This window comes from Apodemus sylvaticus, chromosome 15 (genome assembly GCF_947179515.1).
Source record: "Apodemus sylvaticus chromosome 15, mApoSyl1.1, whole genome shotgun sequence".
NCBI classification, from domain to species: Eukaryota; Metazoa; Chordata; class Mammalia; order Rodentia; family Muridae; genus Apodemus; species Apodemus sylvaticus.
Window position 1 is genome coordinate 66,362,907 of NC_067486.1, and position 20,088 is coordinate 66,382,994.

At 44.4% G+C, this 20,088-nt stretch overlaps 1 protein-coding gene across 4 annotated transcripts in view; it reads left to right on the forward strand.

Annotated features, from left to right (window-relative positions):
* Kalrn (kalirin RhoGEF kinase) overlaps positions 1-17,489 on the forward strand; it is a 431,561-nt gene extending 414,072 nt beyond the window's left edge. For all 4 annotated transcript variants that reach the window (XM_052158466.1, XM_052158467.1, XM_052158468.1 and 1 more), the window contains exon 34: positions 16,057-17,489. In XM_052158466.1, the coding sequence (XP_052014426.1) occupies positions 16,057-16,119 (63 nt within the window). In that variant the 3' untranslated portion in view covers positions 16,120-17,489. The remainder of the gene's footprint in view (positions 1-16,056) is intronic.
* The last annotated feature ends 2,599 nt before the right edge of the window (positions 17,490-20,088 follow it).

Below are 20,088 nucleotides of genomic sequence, written 5' to 3' on the forward strand. Positions count from 1 at the left end.
TCTGCATTAAACCCTTACAAAGCTGAGCTGAGTGCCTCAGTAAATAAATCCCACTAATAACTCTTCCAGACTTGCTTTTGTTTGATCCTCAAATGGAGCTACATAATTAGGTTTTCCACAAGCCTGTATTACACAAAAGTGTTATTTCTTCAAGGCAAATGAAAGTGCTTACTTCAGTCTGCTGGGGAGCCAAACCTGTTCTGTCTACTCTGGGCAGGACATCCCACCCATTCATTCCAAGCCTTTCACCTTTAGTGCTGGAATTTGCTACAACACATCGAATATCTAGATTCACTGAATTCTAGCAGTGACGAGGTGTCAGTGAAGAAGAACCTTTTTCAAGGTAATGGATGCCTTCCAGAGGACAGCCGTGTGCACTGTGATGAACCTGGTGCATACATTCAGGGCAGGCACTGTGGATGTTGCCAATAAACATGTATTGAATTAAACATCACATGCCCATCCTATGAGAAATATTCTCCATGCAAAAATCACTGTTAGGCTCTAGTCATGCCCAGGTTAGCTGAAGAGAGAGAAATTGGAAGGAAATTTAATCATGGCTGCAGTCCTTTATGATAACAGTAATAAGAAAAGAAAAAAAAAAAAAAAACACTGTGGGAGCATCTCACAACCAGTGTGTAATCAGAATATGGAATGAGTTGGTATGAGCCAGAATACAGGGTAGACCAGGGGTGCTGGTGTGAAACAGGGAATGAGGAGAAGTCTGGAGGCTTGAGGGGCTGTCTCAATGGTATTAACTTTGGATTTTCAGGTCAAAGTGGTAGGTTATAACAAGTTTTGTTTCAGTAATTGGGAAGGAAATCAGGGAGACAGCTGTGGCAGGGCCCAACTAAAGCAAAAGCAAATGATTCCCACAATTCCCTACCCCTGTGATAGCAGCTATGACATGATCCCTTTGATAAGGCAGTCTACTACTCACAGAAGCCTTATGGGTATAGACTCCTCTGACATTCATTAGAAGCTGATAGTCTTCACACACACACACACACACACACACACACCAGGACACAAAGAACAAGTCAGAGAACCGTGTCTTGTCTTTAAGTTGATATCTGTATAAGGACCTAGTTCCTGAGTTGATGATGTTTTCCCTGCATTGGTAGCTTGGTAAGGATGTAGCCCTTGGGTAGATATCTTCACAAGCATATAACCCCTACATTTGTGCGTTAGTAGAGACCTAGACCCTGTGTTGGTACAACACCCACTCTCTTCATTCACGCACTGTTGTGAGGCCTGCCTGATCTATGTTGGGTGCTCTATGCTAAGAGTACCACAGAGGATGAAGCAAGGGTTCACCATCTCCAGCTTTCATTCTTGAGCGCAGGAAAAGAAAACATCCAAAAAGAAAGAGAATAGCGTCCCCATGTCCTGCTAAGACCATCATAGATAATCACCCTGTTTGTTTTAATTGGATGTAAAACTTATTCTGGATGAATAAGTGACGGTCACTTGGGTGGAAGGGGAATCTCTTCCATTAAAGAGCTCATGAATGGAAGACCACAGTCTTGTAGAATACAGGTGGAGAAAATGCTTCTCAGAGAATGCAGCCCAAGTCCAATTCCTCACATGTGGAGTCTTAACTGAGATTCCCATGCGAGTGATCTATAGAAGGTATACAAGGCATATATATGGGTGTGTTCCGATGGTGTTAAGCTCAGCCTGATTCATCCTGATGCTCCTCCAGGCAGGAATCGCCAACTGTGCACTGCCTGAGCCAAGGGCCTTGGTCTTTTGTGTCAGATAAGCAGTCAGTAGGCACAAGAGTGGCTGCACTGCCAGGAAAGGTCTAGGCAGGTCTAGTAGCATCTACCCTGGGAGCATAGCGATGTGGTAGCAGGGGCATGGGTTCTAAGATTAGTCCTGGACTCCACACTGACCTGCTTATGATGTACAGTGGTCACATTATGTCACTCTGTCTTAGGGTCTATACAAAGGGAGCAGTGACTGTCTTTCCTAGAGTTCTGAAGGACCAGATGAAATCCCATCTGAAATGTGTGTGGGACTCAGAGGCCCAAGGGGCCAAAGGGACGTCTGCATTTCAGATACTCAGGGCAGGAAAACAAGGACCATGCTCCCTGAAGCTTTAAGAGGCCATGGGCTGCTGTGTTTTGTCTCTGAAGAGAAAGCTAAATATCTGCTAGTATGGACATTGAGCAGTGTGAAGCTAATACCAAGTAACATGTTTTACTTGAGAAATTCTTAAAAGTCATCAAGAGGATCACCCCCTTGGTTTGAGACATGTCATGACAGGTATCCTGGTCAGCTATGTGTGCCACTTGCTGTCTTCTGGCCTATATGGGCTCCTAGTGTCCCAAGGAACCCTAGGAGAAATGAATTAGGGCTCTTCCACTATGCAGTCTTGGGACTCAGTGGCCCTGAAGAGTCATAAATTATTATCCCTAGATAACAAGAGTTATGCTCTCCCCTCCCCCACCCTATATCAAAGCCCTTAAAGAAGTGCCTGGAATGAGTATGTAATTATACCTGTGCCTACCAAGGCTGGGAGTGCAACTTGAACCATGAAAGCAATGTAGTCTTGATTCTCAAGCACACCCCAGACCTCAGCACATTAGATTATAGTCACAGCATAAACCTCAACTAAAAGGATTCTGATGTTCCTCAATATCTTAGTCCTTCCTTGTAAGAAAATACCACTTCCACTGTATGATTTTAAGTGCCAAGTGTGGTTTGGGTTTTTGACTGATTTATTTTGTGTTATTTAATGTTTTCCTAAAGTCCAGGACTAGATGTGGAACTCGGCGTTTTCCTAGCACAGTCTTCGTGTCACTCTTTTCTGTAGTAAACAGGGAGCTGAAGGAGGGGAGGTGATAGCAGTGGTCAACAAAGAGAGGAGTCCAGGACCGTTGGGACACCCAGTGCCCCATCAATGGGTGCGCTGTCACCTCCTAGGAGCACAGCTCCCCCCTCAGTGATGTTTGTCACAACATCAGCTTGGCTCTTCAGAGCCCCTGAGCAGAGGAGGACTTGGAGTTACAGGCTTTCTGTCAGAAGTTCCTTGTGTATATGAGTGGCTCCAATCCCTGCAAAGTCCACCAGAGGACTGGAAAGCCCACTACCTGAGGCACAGGGCAAAACCTCTCTCCCTGACATTATTTACTTCAAAGTCCCACTAGAATTCCATCCTTGAAATTTTTCTCAGAAGAAATCCATCGTTGAAAATTTTCTCAGAACATCATCAAAACTGGCAGTCATCTGAAAAGACAGGGAAGTGTCATGAACCCAGACAGGTACCAGGAAGCCTTAGGGGTTCTCTGCCCATGTCAGACACTCTAGCTGCACACAGTGTCTTAGTTCTGGGTGGTTGTGCAGCAAGGCATCCTCAGTACAAGAACAGGGAGAGTGGAAGGGTGATTTACTGATGGTGGAATTGTGTTTTGTAAAGGCTGTGGGCGTTACTCCATGCCTTATCTCATTCAGGGTGAGCCTGAAATTTCTAATCCTAGAAATTTAGAGAAGCTAAAAAGAGAGGAGTCGTCCAGGGAGGCAGAGGCAGAAGATCACTATGAGTTTGAGGCACCCTGGTCTACAGAGTGAGTTCTAGGACAGCCAGGGCTACACAGAGAAACCCTGTCAAGAAAGAAAGAAAGGTGGGGGGGGGGAGGGGAGGTGGAGAAAAAGACAAAGAGATAGGAAGGAAGGAAGGAAGGAAGGAAGGAAGGAAGGAAGGAGAGAGAGAGAGAGAGAGAGAGAGAGAGAGAGAGAGAGAGAGAGAGAGAGAGAGAGAGAGAGAGAGAAAGAAAGAAAGAAAGAAAGAAAGAAAGAAAGAAAGAAAGAAAGAAAGAAAGAAAGAAAGAAAGATAGATAGATAGATAAAGGGGACCAGACAGACAGACAGCAGACAGGAAATTTAGAGAAGCCCCAGAAATTATCAAACCCACATCCTTCTCTGTTGACAAGTAACCAGTGACTTATTCAGAGTCACAGAGCCAGTTAATGACAGTTCTGATAGTCAGGCCCAGTCAATCACCCAAGTTAAATCATTTAAAATGGCACTTTTATTGTGACCTTCATGGTTCAACGTGTGGATCTGCAGAAGACAAGTACCAGTACTGCCCCAGTTGAGCTGCTCCTCTCCCCACCACACACACCTCTATATATGCCCACGAGTCCACGGCAACCCTGAGTAAGTTGCACGGAGGTACTACAGAGATACTATGGCTCTGGGCTGGCAATGCCTATCACGGGACTCTTCAATACCAAGTGCTTGTGACTCACATTGTGGCCTTGGTGTGGGTGTGATTCTGCCCCGGAGTCTTTCAGCCTCCTAGAAGATCCCTGTTGGTCTCTAAGCCCTTGGCAGTGAGTGCTGGGATGCAGCAAGGCTGATCCCTATCTGGGAGCTGCCCGGGAGGAGCCAACTCAGCCCAGCTGTAGTCCTGCGCCAGGGGAAATTCGATTTCATTGTTAACATTTTGGTGGAAGGCGAAAGCAAATCTGAAAACAAGCCACAGTGTTCAAGTGTATTAGCTGGCGACAGACCGGACCAAACAAGACCCAAGTGAGTACGCCTCCAGCCCCACATGCTCTGCTGGGGACGGGGAGATGGACAGATGGACAGGTGGGCACGGCTGGGATGACAGAGGTGGAGAGTAAAGTGGAAGTTTTCAGGGCAAGGGATGTTCTGGAGGACTCCACAGAGGCCAGCCAGCATTCTGTTTACCCTCTCCTCCTCTATCTAGTCTTAGGTAGGAAAAAGTATTGTACATTTAAAGAGGGAGGAAGGGAGGAAGGGAAGAAGGGGGGAAGGAAGGAAGGAAGGAAGGAAGGAAGGAAGGAAGGAAGGAAGGAAGGAAGGAAGAACTTTGCCTAATGGGTGGGCTTAGCAAACTTGGGAAGCCTGCTCTTCAGAGTTCCTGCATGAAAAGCAATGGCTTGGGACTGTGGTACTTACAGAGAGCTCTATGGACGGGCGTGATCATTAGCTCTTTTGGAAACCTCAAGCAGAAACTTTGCATAGGGATTCAGAGCAGCATAGCTAGACAGTGCAGACTGACTCTGCTTTGAGTCTGCTGCTTTGTGGAAGCTGGTGTTTCTTCTCTCCAGATCCACTGTGATAAGAAGCACAGGCCTCGGTACCTATTGCTATGATGTAGCATTCTGGGAGAAAACCTACTGGGCTAACAGGTGGCTCAGTATTGCCCTGACTCTTGACTTTGAGCCCTGGTTAAAGCTTCTTGCCCAGGTTTACCCTGATGGCAGTTGGGTGCTAATTTCTTCTTTACTGTTGACTTCTGCAACATATCTGTCGTGACCACTGTGGAGTAAGGCTGTGTAGATTTCTGTGGTTGGCATTGGAGTGAGGTCATGTGATCATTGTTGCTGGAAAGCAAGATTGCCAAGAAAAATAAACTGATCAAAACACTCTCTTTGGTGGATTTCTCCAAGGAGCCACAATAAGGACATAATTTTTACCATAGGACATCTCAGGGGGCAGCCAACTTCGCTTTGATGACTGTCTTTATGAGAGAAACTGTTCTAAGTAGTTGCAGGACTATACGGGTAAGACCCTAGACGGGGCCCACCCCTGCTTCCAGCTGGGGCCTCTCCTCACCCCTGCCCTGATGCACACAAACCTGCCCCTGTTTATGCTGGAATAGCCATTTCTGTGTCACAGGATGATTAGATTTCTGTCCCCTCCTTTGTAGGGACTTAATGCTGAGGCTTACAAGGTTCAAGAAGTCCCGCAGCACAGAATCCACCATATCACCTCTCTTTTCCTAGTGACAGCAGCAAAATTTGTCCCATTCATGGAAATTTCCATGACAGCTCCCCCAAAAGAAACGTTTGCAGGATATGTCCTCTGACATTTAACTTTAAAGCAAACTGGCTAGAAGTCCCAATCTGTAAACATGCTGTCTAGAGGACTGGCTGCAGGAAAATTCACACCACACCACCGTGATGGTCAGTGGAAAGGAGAGCAGAAAATTCTGTCAAATATCTTACCACTCTGGATGCATTTATTTTTTAATTCAGTGTGGTTGAATTGAGTTCCCCTGATGACCAGAACCATGGATTTGCTCTAGACAGGGCAGTCTGTGTCCCGGCCCACAGTCTTCAGTTCACACCCAGTCTCTGTCCTGCATGTATGTGACCATAGGCAGCCACACAGGTGCTGTGTGTTCCTTAAATGAGATGACAAGTGTGCTGACTCCTGATTTCTGCCGGTTGCTGTGGGGAGCAGCAGAGAAGTTGTCATGATGAATGTGTCTGTTCAGATACGATTCATCCACACAGGACAATGCCACTTTGAAGGACAAATTTAGCCTGGGAGCCGAGAATATTTTGACACTAAAAGTCAAAAGTGTCCTTGCCTTGAAGTTCATCTTCCTTTCAGTTCTCCTTTGTATCAATTTGTAGCCCAAAATATTCATTCTAATCCTGGATAATATGTCACAGAACGGGGCTTCTGAAACATTTGTATCACAGCATTTTATTTTGATATAGAATCAGACTTCTAAAAACCACAGGGGATTACAGACTCACAGAGACCTTTCCTACATCATCCTTTGCCCAAATCATTCAATATTTCTTCTTGCTCATACTGTTTTCTTTAATGGGATATATTCTGGGTTATTAAGTGAATTACTGAGGCATTAATACAGTTGCATATAAAATGCACCTATTCTTCTAGAGACATTCCTTTAAAATAGAAAACCTTATACATTTATTTATTCATTCTTTAAAAAAAATTACAGGCTGTTAAACTGGCTCTGTGGGTAAGTGTGCTTGCTGCCTGGCCCAGTGACCTAGACTCAATCCCTGAACCCCACTTGGCAGAAGGAAAGAAGGGACAGGCTCCTGTGAGTTGGCCCTCTGATCTCCATATGTATGATGACATATACATGCATAAATAAATAAACGTGAAAAAAAAACTCTCAAACAGTGCTAGCATGTAGTACTGTTTCATATTTTTCCATGTAATAAATCTGCAAAATCATTCCATAGCAGGACATGAAGCTGTTTCATTTTGATGGTGGCACCCTCGACCACTGCAGCACCACAGTCTGATTAACTTGTCCTTTATTGATGGGAATACAGGATGTTTCCAAACTGTTGCCATTGCTAACAAGCTTACAGTTAATGTCCTGTGCAGATCCCATATTCACATGTGTGAATATATTAACAAGTTAACTCCCTAGAAGTAAAAATACGGCATCAAGGGGAATCTACAGTGTGAATGCTGATGGAAATGTCAGCTAACTCTGCCGGGTTGTTATATTGGTCCACGCTACCCACTCCTGATTGCAGCTTTCCCCAAAAAGTTGCCTTCTGCCATCAAGACCATCTTTTCTAATCAGACGCTTTAAAGTCATCTTTATTCATTTTGCTCTTTCACATTTTATTGAGCTGTGAATGTTGCACTTGTTTATTTTTCTATTAATTTTACATATTATCCATAGTATATTTTACATATTATTTTATACTATATTTTACATTATATAATAGTTACATATTATTACATAGCATTTTTCATATACTAATGAATCTAAGTTATGAGAGTTATGGGCTTCTCTGAATAACTATTATATATAAACTTATTTTTATAAGATACATTCCTAATTATAAATATCTGATTTATAGTAAACTTTAAATTTTTTTCCAATATGTGAAATATGTGCTCTAAAATGCACAACACAACTGAAGACATTAGTGAATAAGTATAAAATAAACAGATATCAACCATGCAGAAGTTGAAGTAGACCACCACTCATTTCCCAGAATCCCCCATGTGCCCTCCAGGACACAGCCCTAAGTTTCTTTCCCTAGGGGTGACCATACCCCTCACATTTGTAATATTCTTAATCTATGACCTCACCTCCTATATAAATGCCCCATGGTAATATACTTTCAATGTGACTAGTAATGTAGTTTTTCTGACTAGAATCAAACCCCATACTTTTTTCTGCTTTAATTTTGTCACTAATATTGTTCATTGGGATCTGTTGATGCTGATGTGTAGAGCTATTTGTTTTCCTTATCATGTGCATATACTAAACCCTGTTCATTCTGTGCACAGAGCATCGAGGCTGTTTCCAATAACTCTGTTGTGAGCGCCCTTGTTACGTATATCCTGGCATTCATAGTTCAGCTTTTGTATCTGTCAGACTAGGCATGGAACTTGGAGGTGGTAGGTTGTGCATGTGTCTCTTGAGGCAAATTTACATTCCAACCACTGTGCAAGAAACCCTCGGATGTTCTGCTTTTCCAGCTTGTGAGCTGGCGGCTGAGCAGCACCTGCTTCTGATGAAGCTGTGTTTCTTTGATTCCTCACAGGACTGCAAATTTCCCCACATCCTTGAGTCAGCTTTGAATTCCCTCCTTTCCAAAGTCTCCACTCAAGCTTTTTATCTATTATCTAGTACGTTGCTTGGAGTATTTATCTATTTAATACTAGCAATATTAGTCTATATGGGTTATATATGTAAATATCTGTTCTCAGTCTATGACTTGCCTTCTTTTTTCTTTTGCCTCTTGATAAGCACATAATTTGATTTTTAATGCACTAACAAGATGAGTGTCATGGGATATGACAAAAAGCATATCCTTTGTAATACTACATGTAAAAAAAAATACATGTAGTATTTCCAAATAGCTCACCATTTATGTACCCACAGAAAAATGTACCAACATGGAGACCTAACACATGCGATAGATTTCTGTCAACCCCTGAGTTCTGAAGAATACGAGCCAGTAAACTATTATGATGTATTCACGTTGTAGCTTGTATTATCATAATGACATGTAGCAGAGTTGAAGCAATGAAACCTTTTAGAAGAAAGATGATAAATACAATGGCGTTGTCCCCTGGCTGTGCAACAGGCAGATCCAAGATGTGGAAAGGAAGTCTGTGTGTGACAAAACTAAACACCTGTGTGCACAGTAAGCCCCTTCAGTCTCAATTTTATAGACACCCTTGTGATTTTGGTCTTCGGTTCCTTGATATGTCAGGGGACAGAGTTACTTCTGTATGTTGTCACAAAGGCTAAGCAATTGCTATCAAGGAGGATACAGAAACACCAGAGCTAACAGGAATTCCAGCACTGTCTCATGGCTGTAGCTTGGCTTGGTGCCAAGTGCTTACGTAAGAACCTGTGAGGTCATGTGATTGGTTTTTCTGGCAGACTTTAAGTCCATAAGGCTAAAAACATGTTGGTCTCACACCTCCACTGCAACACCAAATCTTAGCAGTGCTAACTCACAGCTGGCTCTTGATAAATACTCATTAAATACATAATGGCAAGTGAATGGTTGAAATCAAGGCAATGTGTTTGGCATCGTGGTTAAAGGGTCATGACATGAAATCCGGGAGGATCAGAGATGGTTCCACACAACTTTGCTAACTAGAATGTACTGGAGCAGTAAAGACGTTGAGGGTGGGAGGGAGCTCAGACTATTCAGGGAAATACAGGATAACTGGGGCAAGGAGAGTAAGTTTACATGGTTGAAGTTCAGGGTTTATGTGGTAAACTGAGGGAAAGAAATATTAGGTTGGGTAGATCATGGCAGACACTGATCTGAGCATCCAAGAACCACTGAGAGTCTTTAGTACAGGGGCCACAGACTTGTCTTTCTCCTCACATGGACTCAGCCACGGTCCCTCTGTCAGCCCAGCACACTCATTTACTCTCCCCTTTGGGCTCATTGTAGTGTTCAACTAACTCATCACCTCCTCTTCTTCATATTATCAAATGCCTCCTCTCCCCCTGCCGTGTGACACTCATCATGTCATGCCCTGACCAACTGCAGTTGGCTATCTCTGCTCCCGGTTCTTCTTTATATCTCTCTCACCTTCCTCCATATTTTTTGTTACTTCCCTTCTGACACCCAGGACAAATGAATTTGAACCCATACCTCTGGAGCGACTTCACTCTAAGGGTGCTTTGGTATTCATCATCCACCACGTTTTGTTTTGTTTTTTCTTTTCTTTTCTGAGTACCTATTATGTGGTGTGTACTGTTCCAAGATGGAGGAGGAGTGGTAGGACAGCCAGGCACTCTCTGATCCCATAAACACTGCACTCAGCAGAAGATGCAGCAAATTAATAGGCAGATAGCCAGTCAGAGGGTCAGGTCACAGTGGACCTGACCACTGCCAGCTGGGTCTGCCTTGTGTCCTTACTTTCTTTAGTCTCAGAGCCAGACAATTGTGTCCTTGTCTTCGATCCAGTTAACTGGTGTGACTTCTGTATTTGAGGCAGAAGCAGTGTCATTTCCCCAGGTTGTGAACGTGAGTGCACTTTGGCCCAGTCTCTGGAAGCCAGGATGCTGCCACATCCTGGGGTAACTCATTACCTCTTGCTATTTCAAAGCCATTGTAGAAGGTCTGCCCTTGAGCATGACTTCACATTTTTGTGTCATGTAGGAAATTTGTCCCTGGGTGTGTCAGGAACAGCAACATGCCTCTGAAACGTAGCACCATCCCCCAAGACCCTTGCCTCCTGGCCCCCCTCCCCACCCCCAGGCCCCAAGTTGTCTGCAGACCTCTCCTCTCTGGTATACATGTAATCATCTTGGCGTGGTTTCTTGGCTTGTGTCTTTTGTGTACTGACCTATCTGATCTGTTATACTGCCACATTCTAGTTTCCAGTCCTGATAAAGTCTCTGATCTTGGGGAGAACCCTGCTAAAACACATCTTCTTAGTACTTGAATGATTCTTGGCATCCGTTCATCCCGTAGCACACTGTGAGACAGTCTCTTCCTCCTCTGTTCACTCCTGCTTCTTGTGAGTGAGTGTTTATCTCATGCACTGAGTCACCAGGCCCACATCGACATGGCTCGTATCTGATACCTGCTGTCAGCTCCAGCCACAGAGGTGAGGTTGGCATTCACAGGGCATGCTCAGAAAGACCAGCATGCTTTGTGTATCTCCTGCCTGTCTGTGCTTATGAATCAGTGTGTTTTCAAATACACTTTCTACACACTTAAGAGGTTTTTGTTGAGTGGTTTGGAACAAGTGGTTTCTCCTGGTCATCAGGCCTATGACGGTACACCATAGAGAGCGGTAACTGTGACTGGCACAGGTGAAGGCTACCAAGGCTGAGGCCCAGCGTTGTTTTTCTTTCCCAACTGCTCTGAGACTTCCTTTCTCATAATATGAAAGACTAGTCTTGCTGACAAAAGGGGACCATGTGTGTGTACATATGTGTGCTTTGTGTTTATATGTCCATATACACATATATGTGTGTATATATATATATATGTATACATATATGTATATATGAAGGAAATACACCAAAATATATAAATTATGGTTATTTCTGATAGGTGGCTTTTTGTACTTCTCTACAATAAGATATAGTACTTTTATTAGCAACAACAATAATCCTAATAGGTATTATTTTCTAAAGAATAAGAAGAGCTAAGACTGTTGGCTGGTTGCTGGAGTCTGTCCTCTGCATGCACCCAGGATGCCTGGTGGGAAACAATTCTTGACCTCAGTGGTGACTCGAGTGAGCAGAGAATGAATTTAGCTGATTTGCACACAGGCTAAGGTTAGAAGCTGGCAACTTGGTTTGGAAAAGAGCTGGAAAAGGCTGGGCAGGAGAAGAAGGGTCGGGGGCAAGAGGCAGGGTGGGAGGAGCCTAATGGGCTCTCCCCTGAGCTCTACTGTTTAGAGATGAGAGTGAAAGGTAGAGGAGATCTCAGAACACAGAAGCACACATGGAGATTTTACACAAAGATAAGCCCTGGAAAGAGGAGAACTATCCGCGTTTGGTGTTAGTCCCTGGTGACTTAGAAAGGAAGGGTTTCCAGGAGGCACATAAGGCTCCTTATAGAGGCTATGTCACGAACATCAAGTTTCTGAGAGGCAGGAAGTTGGTTCTGAGGTCAAGGGCCCTCCACACACCATCCCTTCATCCTCCCTCACACTCAAGGGCAGAGGGAAAGGTTTCTGATAAACTTGAAACCATAAAGTAGGGCAGTCTCAAGGCTCTCTCCAACACTGTCTGGGTTTGGAGCTCAGTGAGAGCAGTCCCTGAAAAGAGGGAGAAAAGGAAGAAGAAAGGGTGGGGAGCTTGGATCCTGCTGGCTGTGGCCGGCTTCCTTCTGGAGGTTGGGGTGCCTGGTCTGTCCCTGGCCAAGTGCCTCACAGATGGACCTACCTGTGCTGCCCAATCACCCCATACTCCCATCCCTTGCCCAACTCCTCCCTGCAGAATGTGGACAGAGAGCCCTGAGCTCAATGTACAGCAAATATGTGTTAGATCCAGGAGCTCTTAGAACAGCATAGCATGTGTAAGGTAGCAAAACAGGAAGCTACAAAAGCCAGTCCTTGAGTAGAGTTGATCTAAAGGTGTGTTTTGTAGCACTTATGTTTTCTCCATATGTGGTCTCCAGTATCCCCACTATGTGTCCCAGTTTTTAACTCTGATGGCTACAGCAAGGAGAGTCCAAATCTGGGTTCTGCTTTGAACCTTGAGGTAGAAAAATAGTTTTATAAGCTAGTTACGGTATTTGTATAATTTCCTATATGGAATTCAGACAACATGCAGAGTCCCCGCTCAAGGCAGAAATCTCCTCATCTAATTGGGCAGAATGCTATCCTTTCCCTAAGAAGTCACTGATATTGTGGGACATACTCACAGGCTGGCAGAAAGAAAGCCAGTCCAGGGCACTGAGCACTAGCCCCTGCCATTATGCCTAAGCCCCTAGCATGATGAGCCTCCTGGTCCTCAAGGTAAGTATCACTCTCCTCATTTTACAGATTCACAGAATATGTCAGTTGAAGAGTAAATAGCTTACTCAGGGTCATACAACCAGAAAGTATAGAGCAGTTTGACTCCTGGACCCCTATACACATGGCTCCACACAGACAAAGCCTAGTAAAGAAACCCATTGGATGATGTAGGAAAATACACAAGGCAACATTTGTCTCTAATAGTATAAATACTTGAATTTCCTCCTCCTGACCAACTGAATGGGACATAACTGAACTCAAAAGCCAAGAATGTTTCATGTTCTGTGTATTGTATGTGTTCTTACCACCTCCCGATAGAACATGCCACGTATCAGGGACAAGAGGAGGCTGATTATTATCTTAGCTATAGGACTGCCAATTAAGGCACATCCCTGCATCAGAAGCTTCCTAACCCATCAGAACAAAACACTGAGAACACACAGTCAGATAAATTACAATAGAGAACACCATTGGCAATTTGCAGTTAAGATTTGCTTAACAGTCTGTTGTAAAATAGCTGTGGTTTGTGGACATGAATGCATATAAAGCTATCACCTAAATAAATATGTTCTTTGTCTGTGGCTGTCTCTATCTCCCTGGATGTCTAGCCTTATCTCCCATGTACGCAGTGACTACAGAACATCTCACCAGCTTCAGGGAGCTTCATTATGAGAGTCAAATATTAGGACATGGCCCACAATATATCAAGCGAAAGATCTCTATGAAGGTGCCCGTACCTGGGTAGAGAAAGACAAGGAAATCTCAACATAACATAACCTCTCCCTCAAAATGCTGAGCAAATCCAGTTGATAAAAGTCATAGTCTTATAAAATGGGTCTCCCTGATTCTTGCCCCTTATGGAAATTGCCAACGATAAATGTTTCTGACATATACTGGAAGATGCCAGATACAAAGTGTTGCCAACTCAGTGTTCAGAAGATGAGCCGTTCAAACATAGAAAAGCCCTTAGGACTGAGGGGCCAGAGGACTCTTGCAGTTGCCAGGAAGTATTTCTAACCTGACCCTTGTACTTGTGCACAGGAAGCCAAAGGCATGGGATGGTCACATGTGAGATGAGTATAAATTCTAAGCTGATAGATATTTTTCCAATAGGAAAATTCAGTAGCATTTATCCCTCCACTTAAAACATTTTTTCCACTAGTCCTTCTATTAGGCCAGATTTTTTTTAAAGTCATTTCAACAGGATCATGAATAACTAGGCATCTGGCCGTTGTAGTATACACTTATGATCCCAGCTTTCTAACTTGGGAAACCAAGGCAAGGTTGTGAGTTTGAAGTCAGCCTGGGGCTATATGGAGAGATATTTTTTCACAACAACAAAAAGTTAAAAGCCATGCATCTGTGTTATTACTTTGTTGACATGGCTTTTGGGAATACCTAGTCATGTCTTCCTGGGCAGGTGTGTGCATTTCTCAGGACTCTTAGAAAACAAGTACTCAGTCTGTCTGTGTGGGTTTTATTCCTGAGTATCTCTATACATCAAACCATCTTCAAATAGATTTGCGGATGTACAGAGCCATTCACAGCATGAGGCTGAAAGGATATAAGGAACTTTCTATAGAACCTAATGATATATATTGTAAAATTACTCAAGCCACTTCCAGTTAGTCCCCAGGATCTAAGATAGACCTGTACGTGAGGGATACTTTAGACTCAGTGTCATACAAATGTCCAGTCATCACCTAGTAGATGGGGGCAGCACACCCCAGTGTTTAAGGACAGCTTTGAAGACAGACAAACCTTAATTCAGAGCTCACTCCATGTATCCACTTTCCAGTTTTATGATTCTGGGCAGGACCTCTCCAGGACTCTGTCAGCAAAATGAGGGCAGTGATACCCACCACATGCACAAGTATGTGGCGTGATGCATATAAACACTCAGCTCTTTGGCACATGAAAGATTCAAAATTCTATAAACTATTAGTGATGGCAAATAAAGAGCAACAGAATGCAAAATCCTGTGTTTCTAAAATTATCCAGTTCTACCATTATAATAGATTTTACAGGCCTTACAGCACATATTTTAACTAGCCTAAGAATAATAGCTAACGTGGCACAAGACTGTTGACTATCGAGTGTGCATTGCTGATACAAGCCCCTTCCTTTGTACCTATTAGGGCAGCATTAGACTGAGGAGATTGTGCTTTCATATTCTTGAGCCCTTTAACCATACTACAGTGACATAGCTGGGCACATGAGGGGCTTGGCCCTGAATGACTTCCATGTGCACATAGACAGCTCTAGGCTTTCTTGCAAATCTCTTCTCCCTCTAACATCTGGAGTGTCTCCCACCTTCCCTGAACTCAGGACAGTTAGAATAAATGCCATTGTGCTTGCTGCTCAAGTTTCCTCTCCTCACTGAAATTCTGACTGGGAGAGTTTCCACCTGAATTGCTCATTTCTGTGGGGTAGGTGTGAGAGCGCCTTGGACTTCCTGTCAAACCTGAAGTCGAGACACTGCACTTTCCTCTTCCCTAGGACCCACTGGCATTTAACATGCTCCACTCTGCTAGTGGCTACTAGAAGCTTGCCATTTTCCTTAGAGAAACAATGGCCCGTTGTTTCACATAGATGCTGGGTCACCAATCTGCCCACTCACTAGCCCATTTGATAATTTACTCCTTCAGACTGCTTTGTAGTCTGCCCAAACCAGCCCCATACCATAAGGAAACTACAGGTTGTCATACATCATGGGCTCTGGCCATACATAAAAAAAAATCATACATTTTAAGTCCATTGCTGTCAAACATCTACAGAAATAGGCAACCTTTTCTATATTTCTCTTTCTCAGTTAAATGTTACATCTAGGCTCGGAAGGGTGTGGGACGCTGAAGGAGTTTAAGAAGATTATAACAGGGATACTGTGTAAAACATATGAGATCTCTGCCAGTAGGACCAATTTATTTATTACTCTCCTGATAATGCTGTTCCTGCTGCCCCTGTATTTGTCCGAGACGTTGAGAAGCCACTGCAGGACTGGTCTATGTGGGGGGGAGGGGTGATTTCATGAGTTGAAAAGAAATGGATGTAAATTCTGGCATCAAGTGACCAGTCAGTGATCCTGTTCTGGATCCTGGACCTGCTTGGACTCTTCTGAACTTTCTGACTGAGGGAGATCTTACCCAGCTCTGCTTCCTCTCTACTCTCTTCTGAAAGAACGGTTACGTCTTGCAGGTTGTAGTCTGTGCATCGGGTTACTAGGAGTAGGTTGCACTGATGGTTTAACACTGTTTTTCTATAAAGGGCTATGGGATCTCATGCAGATTTTTGCAAAGTTATATGCAAATCACAGAGCCCAGCCCTTTTCTTAACAGGATGGCAACCTTGTTCCTCGGTGGCACCTGGGACCTGGAGATCCTTTCTCCACTTACGTTTAGCGCGCAGCCTGGGACTTGTCCCTGCAGCTCACCGGGTTAGCCGTGGCACCGTTGGGACCTCCCACCAGGACTCCAATCACCCAACTCTATTGAGACTGCTCTGACAGGGCTGGTCTGGGGTGCAGCCTTTGCTCAGAGGGCAACATGCTCCAAGCAAAAGCTGCCCACCTGGGCCATGGGCTCACCCCGGGCCTCCCTGCTTCTCTCCTGGGTGCAATTTTGAGGTTGCTGAGCTTCGATCCAAAGTCCAAAATGGTGGGGCAACAGGGATTTACCAAGAGGCCCCAGGGCCCCATGTACTTCCCCTGGCTCCCAGCCTGACACACCAGAGATTCCACTCCACTCCCACCCCCACCCCCACATCAGGCCCTCACTGCCCAAAAAGTCTGTAACTCAAATAGGCAGGGTAGCTAAGGGCACACTTGGTTTTAGTTTCTCTTCAGGTTGAACACTTCTGTGAGCAGTGACCCGCCCCCAATCTGAACAAGACCATCCCGATGCTGTAGCTCCTCTCCTCTACATCATGAGAATGTGTGGGGGCGGGCCTGAGATACAGATGGGGAGGGTCAAATCCAGCCTTTCCCCAATACTGGCAGCAGCCACTTCCTTCACCACAGTTCCGTTTGATGCAGCCTCCTCGCCACACCTTTCTGAGGTCTCTGGGGCAAAGACCACCATTCTAGTCCTGTTTACTTCAAGCAATCCTGTTGGGGGTGGGGAACACAAGAAGAACTAAATGAAGCCAACCGGCCACTTGGTGATGGTTGTCAACACTAGATGGTTCATGGGAGTTCAGTATACTTTTCTCACTTTTGTATATGTTTCCAATTTTTCATAATAAATTTTTTTAAAGTCTTCCAGCTTCCATAACATTCGAGAAAGAACCCTAACCCCTGAGAAAGTTTCATGGAGCCCCCCTACCCCCCACCCCTACACCAAGGCAAGAGGCAGGGATGATTCCATTTCATATAAATAGATATAAATATAATATAATATAAATATATATATGTAAAACACTCATTTTCTAACCTTTTTTTAAGGCCCACTGCTTTATTTTCAATAAACTAAATCTTATTTCTAAGAGGTCCCGAAGTTGGGCTCACTTCCCAGACTGGGTGACGGGGAGGGCAGGGAAGAGGGTCCTTAAAGTTTACACTTCCATGTGTCTCACACTCTTACTGTGAGAAAGTGGCTTGTTCAGTGTTCTGAACTTTGCGAAGGGTATATGTTCGCAATGCAAAGTGTCATTCTCTGGAATCGCACCTGGCTCAGGAAAGGACTGTCTTTGTACTTGAACGTAAATCCAATGGAGAACCTTAACACGGGCATTTGCATGACTGAGATTTGCTGCTGTCTTTTTTCCATATGTCTCTTTCTTGGATGTGTTCTAATAAAATGATTCTAAAGAAGGCTGTTGATATATAGTGATTTATAAATACCTTCTGTTGAGCTCGGAGGCCCTTAAATTCTCTGCCTTCCCACTTTCTGGAAAGACCTGTCAAACTGAGGACAGATGCATAGAGTGTGTCTGTCTCTGCGGCAGGATGGTGGCACACCTGCGATCGATTGCAGTCATTAATAAGAATCCTATCAACCACAGCAATTTTATTTCCTGGTTTCCTAGCAACAGAACTTGTTTTCCAGAACAAAGATGAATGACCATCTGTAGATGAGACTAGTGGGGGAAAGACAGAAGGGGTGGGGTAGAGTCAGCAGTGCTATTCTCTCTGCCAGGGAGGGGGAGAGAGCTGAGTTGAAGGAGAGAGAGGCAAAGGCAGCCCAAGGCAATCAGGTCAACTCGGGACTTGTTCCATGGAGTGTTAGGTCAGCACCTTCCAGGGATAATCAACTGTTCATTTTTATTTTCAAATTTTGATATCAAGCCATAGCACATTGCAAGACCTATTGGGGAAACATACGTTTCCAGAAGTAGATACTTTGAATAATGCTCCCTTCAGCCAAGCCTGGTGAGGGCATTCCCATGAGCTAGTGACGGCCTTCCAGGGTCTAGGCCTTGGCAGACGAGGGATCCTTAGAAACCTTGTCAGCTAACAAGTGTGTGCAGGACTGCAGAGGCGGGATCAGACAAGGACGCTTCCATTTCTTGAGCATATTTCCCATGGTAGACACTAAGAAGCCACCGAATTTCTTCCTGTGGTTTTTCACAGCCAGTCGGAGAGGCCAGCCGTGTTGTGTTTATTTTCCTAATTACCTGAACACTAGTAATAACAGACTTGTGGTTCTGCGGTTTGTCGCGTTCCTACATTCATGCTTTTCCAAGCCACAGGGTTGATAGCCAGGTGGCTAGCCTGAGCCTTCTGTGGCACGGCCACGGCCACTGCCACGGCATCAGTGGCCAGTGCAGACCAGGATTCTGCTCTTCCCTATGACTAGAGAGCTCTTTAGGCCAGGGTCTCCGCAACACCCATCTATGTGCCTGCTACTTGGTTACATGTAGAGCACAGGCCAATAACTAACAACCTTCCGTTAGTTCCCACAGGGATTTGTTTACTTTATTTATTTAAGAAACACCTCCAACTGCTGGCTGGGCATTAAAAAAGTAGGTGAGCCAATAGACCCTGTTCATATGGAACTTACCAGTTCAGGAAACATGCTTTAGTCAGACAACACATGAACAGATATATAACAACTGCAAGGAGAAATGAGACCAGTAAGATGAAACTGAGGCAGACAATGCTGCTTGCCTCATGGAGTATGACAACTTATAAGCAGGATAAAAACTAGAACTCGGGTCCCTGACTTCTCTTTTTATGTTATCATTTCCCTAGTGTGTCTCACAGATCCTTTGCATAGCTGTATACTAGCCCCAGACAGCTATAGGAACATGTCAGTCACTCAAGACACTGCTCCATAGCAAGCAAGACCCAACGGGTACATTTGGAAATGATGAACTATGTTCCTGAGATGTTTGTGGACTTATCTCAGAGCCCAGTTCAGGAACTGAAAGGCAAAGCTTCCTGCTGTGGTGAAACTGACAGATTAGGAGGTAAACAGGTGCTACGGTGTCTGCTCTGAACCCAGTGTTTGTCTAACTCCCAGAGCAAGAAGTCACTCATTCAACAAATATTTACTGAGTGTCTAGTAGGTGCTAGGCATGGTTCTCCGAGCTAGGAACATGAGGGCTGAGAGAACACGTTCAGGGTAGTTGGCCAGCTACAGGACATGAAGGGATAAAGCGTACCACCTCCAGATCAATATTCTCACTGGAAGAGAGAGACAAAACACCAAGAATTAGTGCATCGTATTAGAAAGCAATAATTGTTACAAAGAAAATAAACCAAGGATGGAAGGCAGAGCAGGGCAGTGGTAGGGACGCATTTTCAAGGGAACCTGCTGTGCCAGATCGGCATGTAACACATATGGACAGATGTAGCCTGTGTATAATATGTAGGAATGTGCAGATTGCAGATATGTCTGCTCTTTTATGTGTAACAGAGACGTGCCGTTAACACAACTTAACATGTCACTTTGGACCCAGCTCTAAATAGCTAGTTGTAGAGTGTGATTGGAAGAGACCCTGAGCCACCCTCTCTGGCACATCCGAATGCTCACATCCTAGTTTTCCATTTTCTCCTTTATTCAAAAACAATGAGTCCCAAACTCATAGATATGTATGAGTCTGATATATATCACAGTTACCTCAAGTGCTTGTTGAAACACAGATCCTTGGCCCGGCTCTCAGAATTATGTGATTCAGTCCATCTGGAGTAGACACATGAATTTGCATTTCTCCCAGAAGTCCAGGTTATACTGATACTGTTGGTTTAAGGGCCACACTCTGAGACCCGCTGGATGAGTGGAGTTAGGGAAACTGCCTATTAAGACAAATCAGTTATGTAAGAAAGGACGTGCCTGTTCCTTGGGTGCTCTAGACATTATCAGACTGGCTGCCCTTGAAAAGTAAAATCCTCAAGAAGTGAAACATTTTCTTAATGGAATATGTATCAG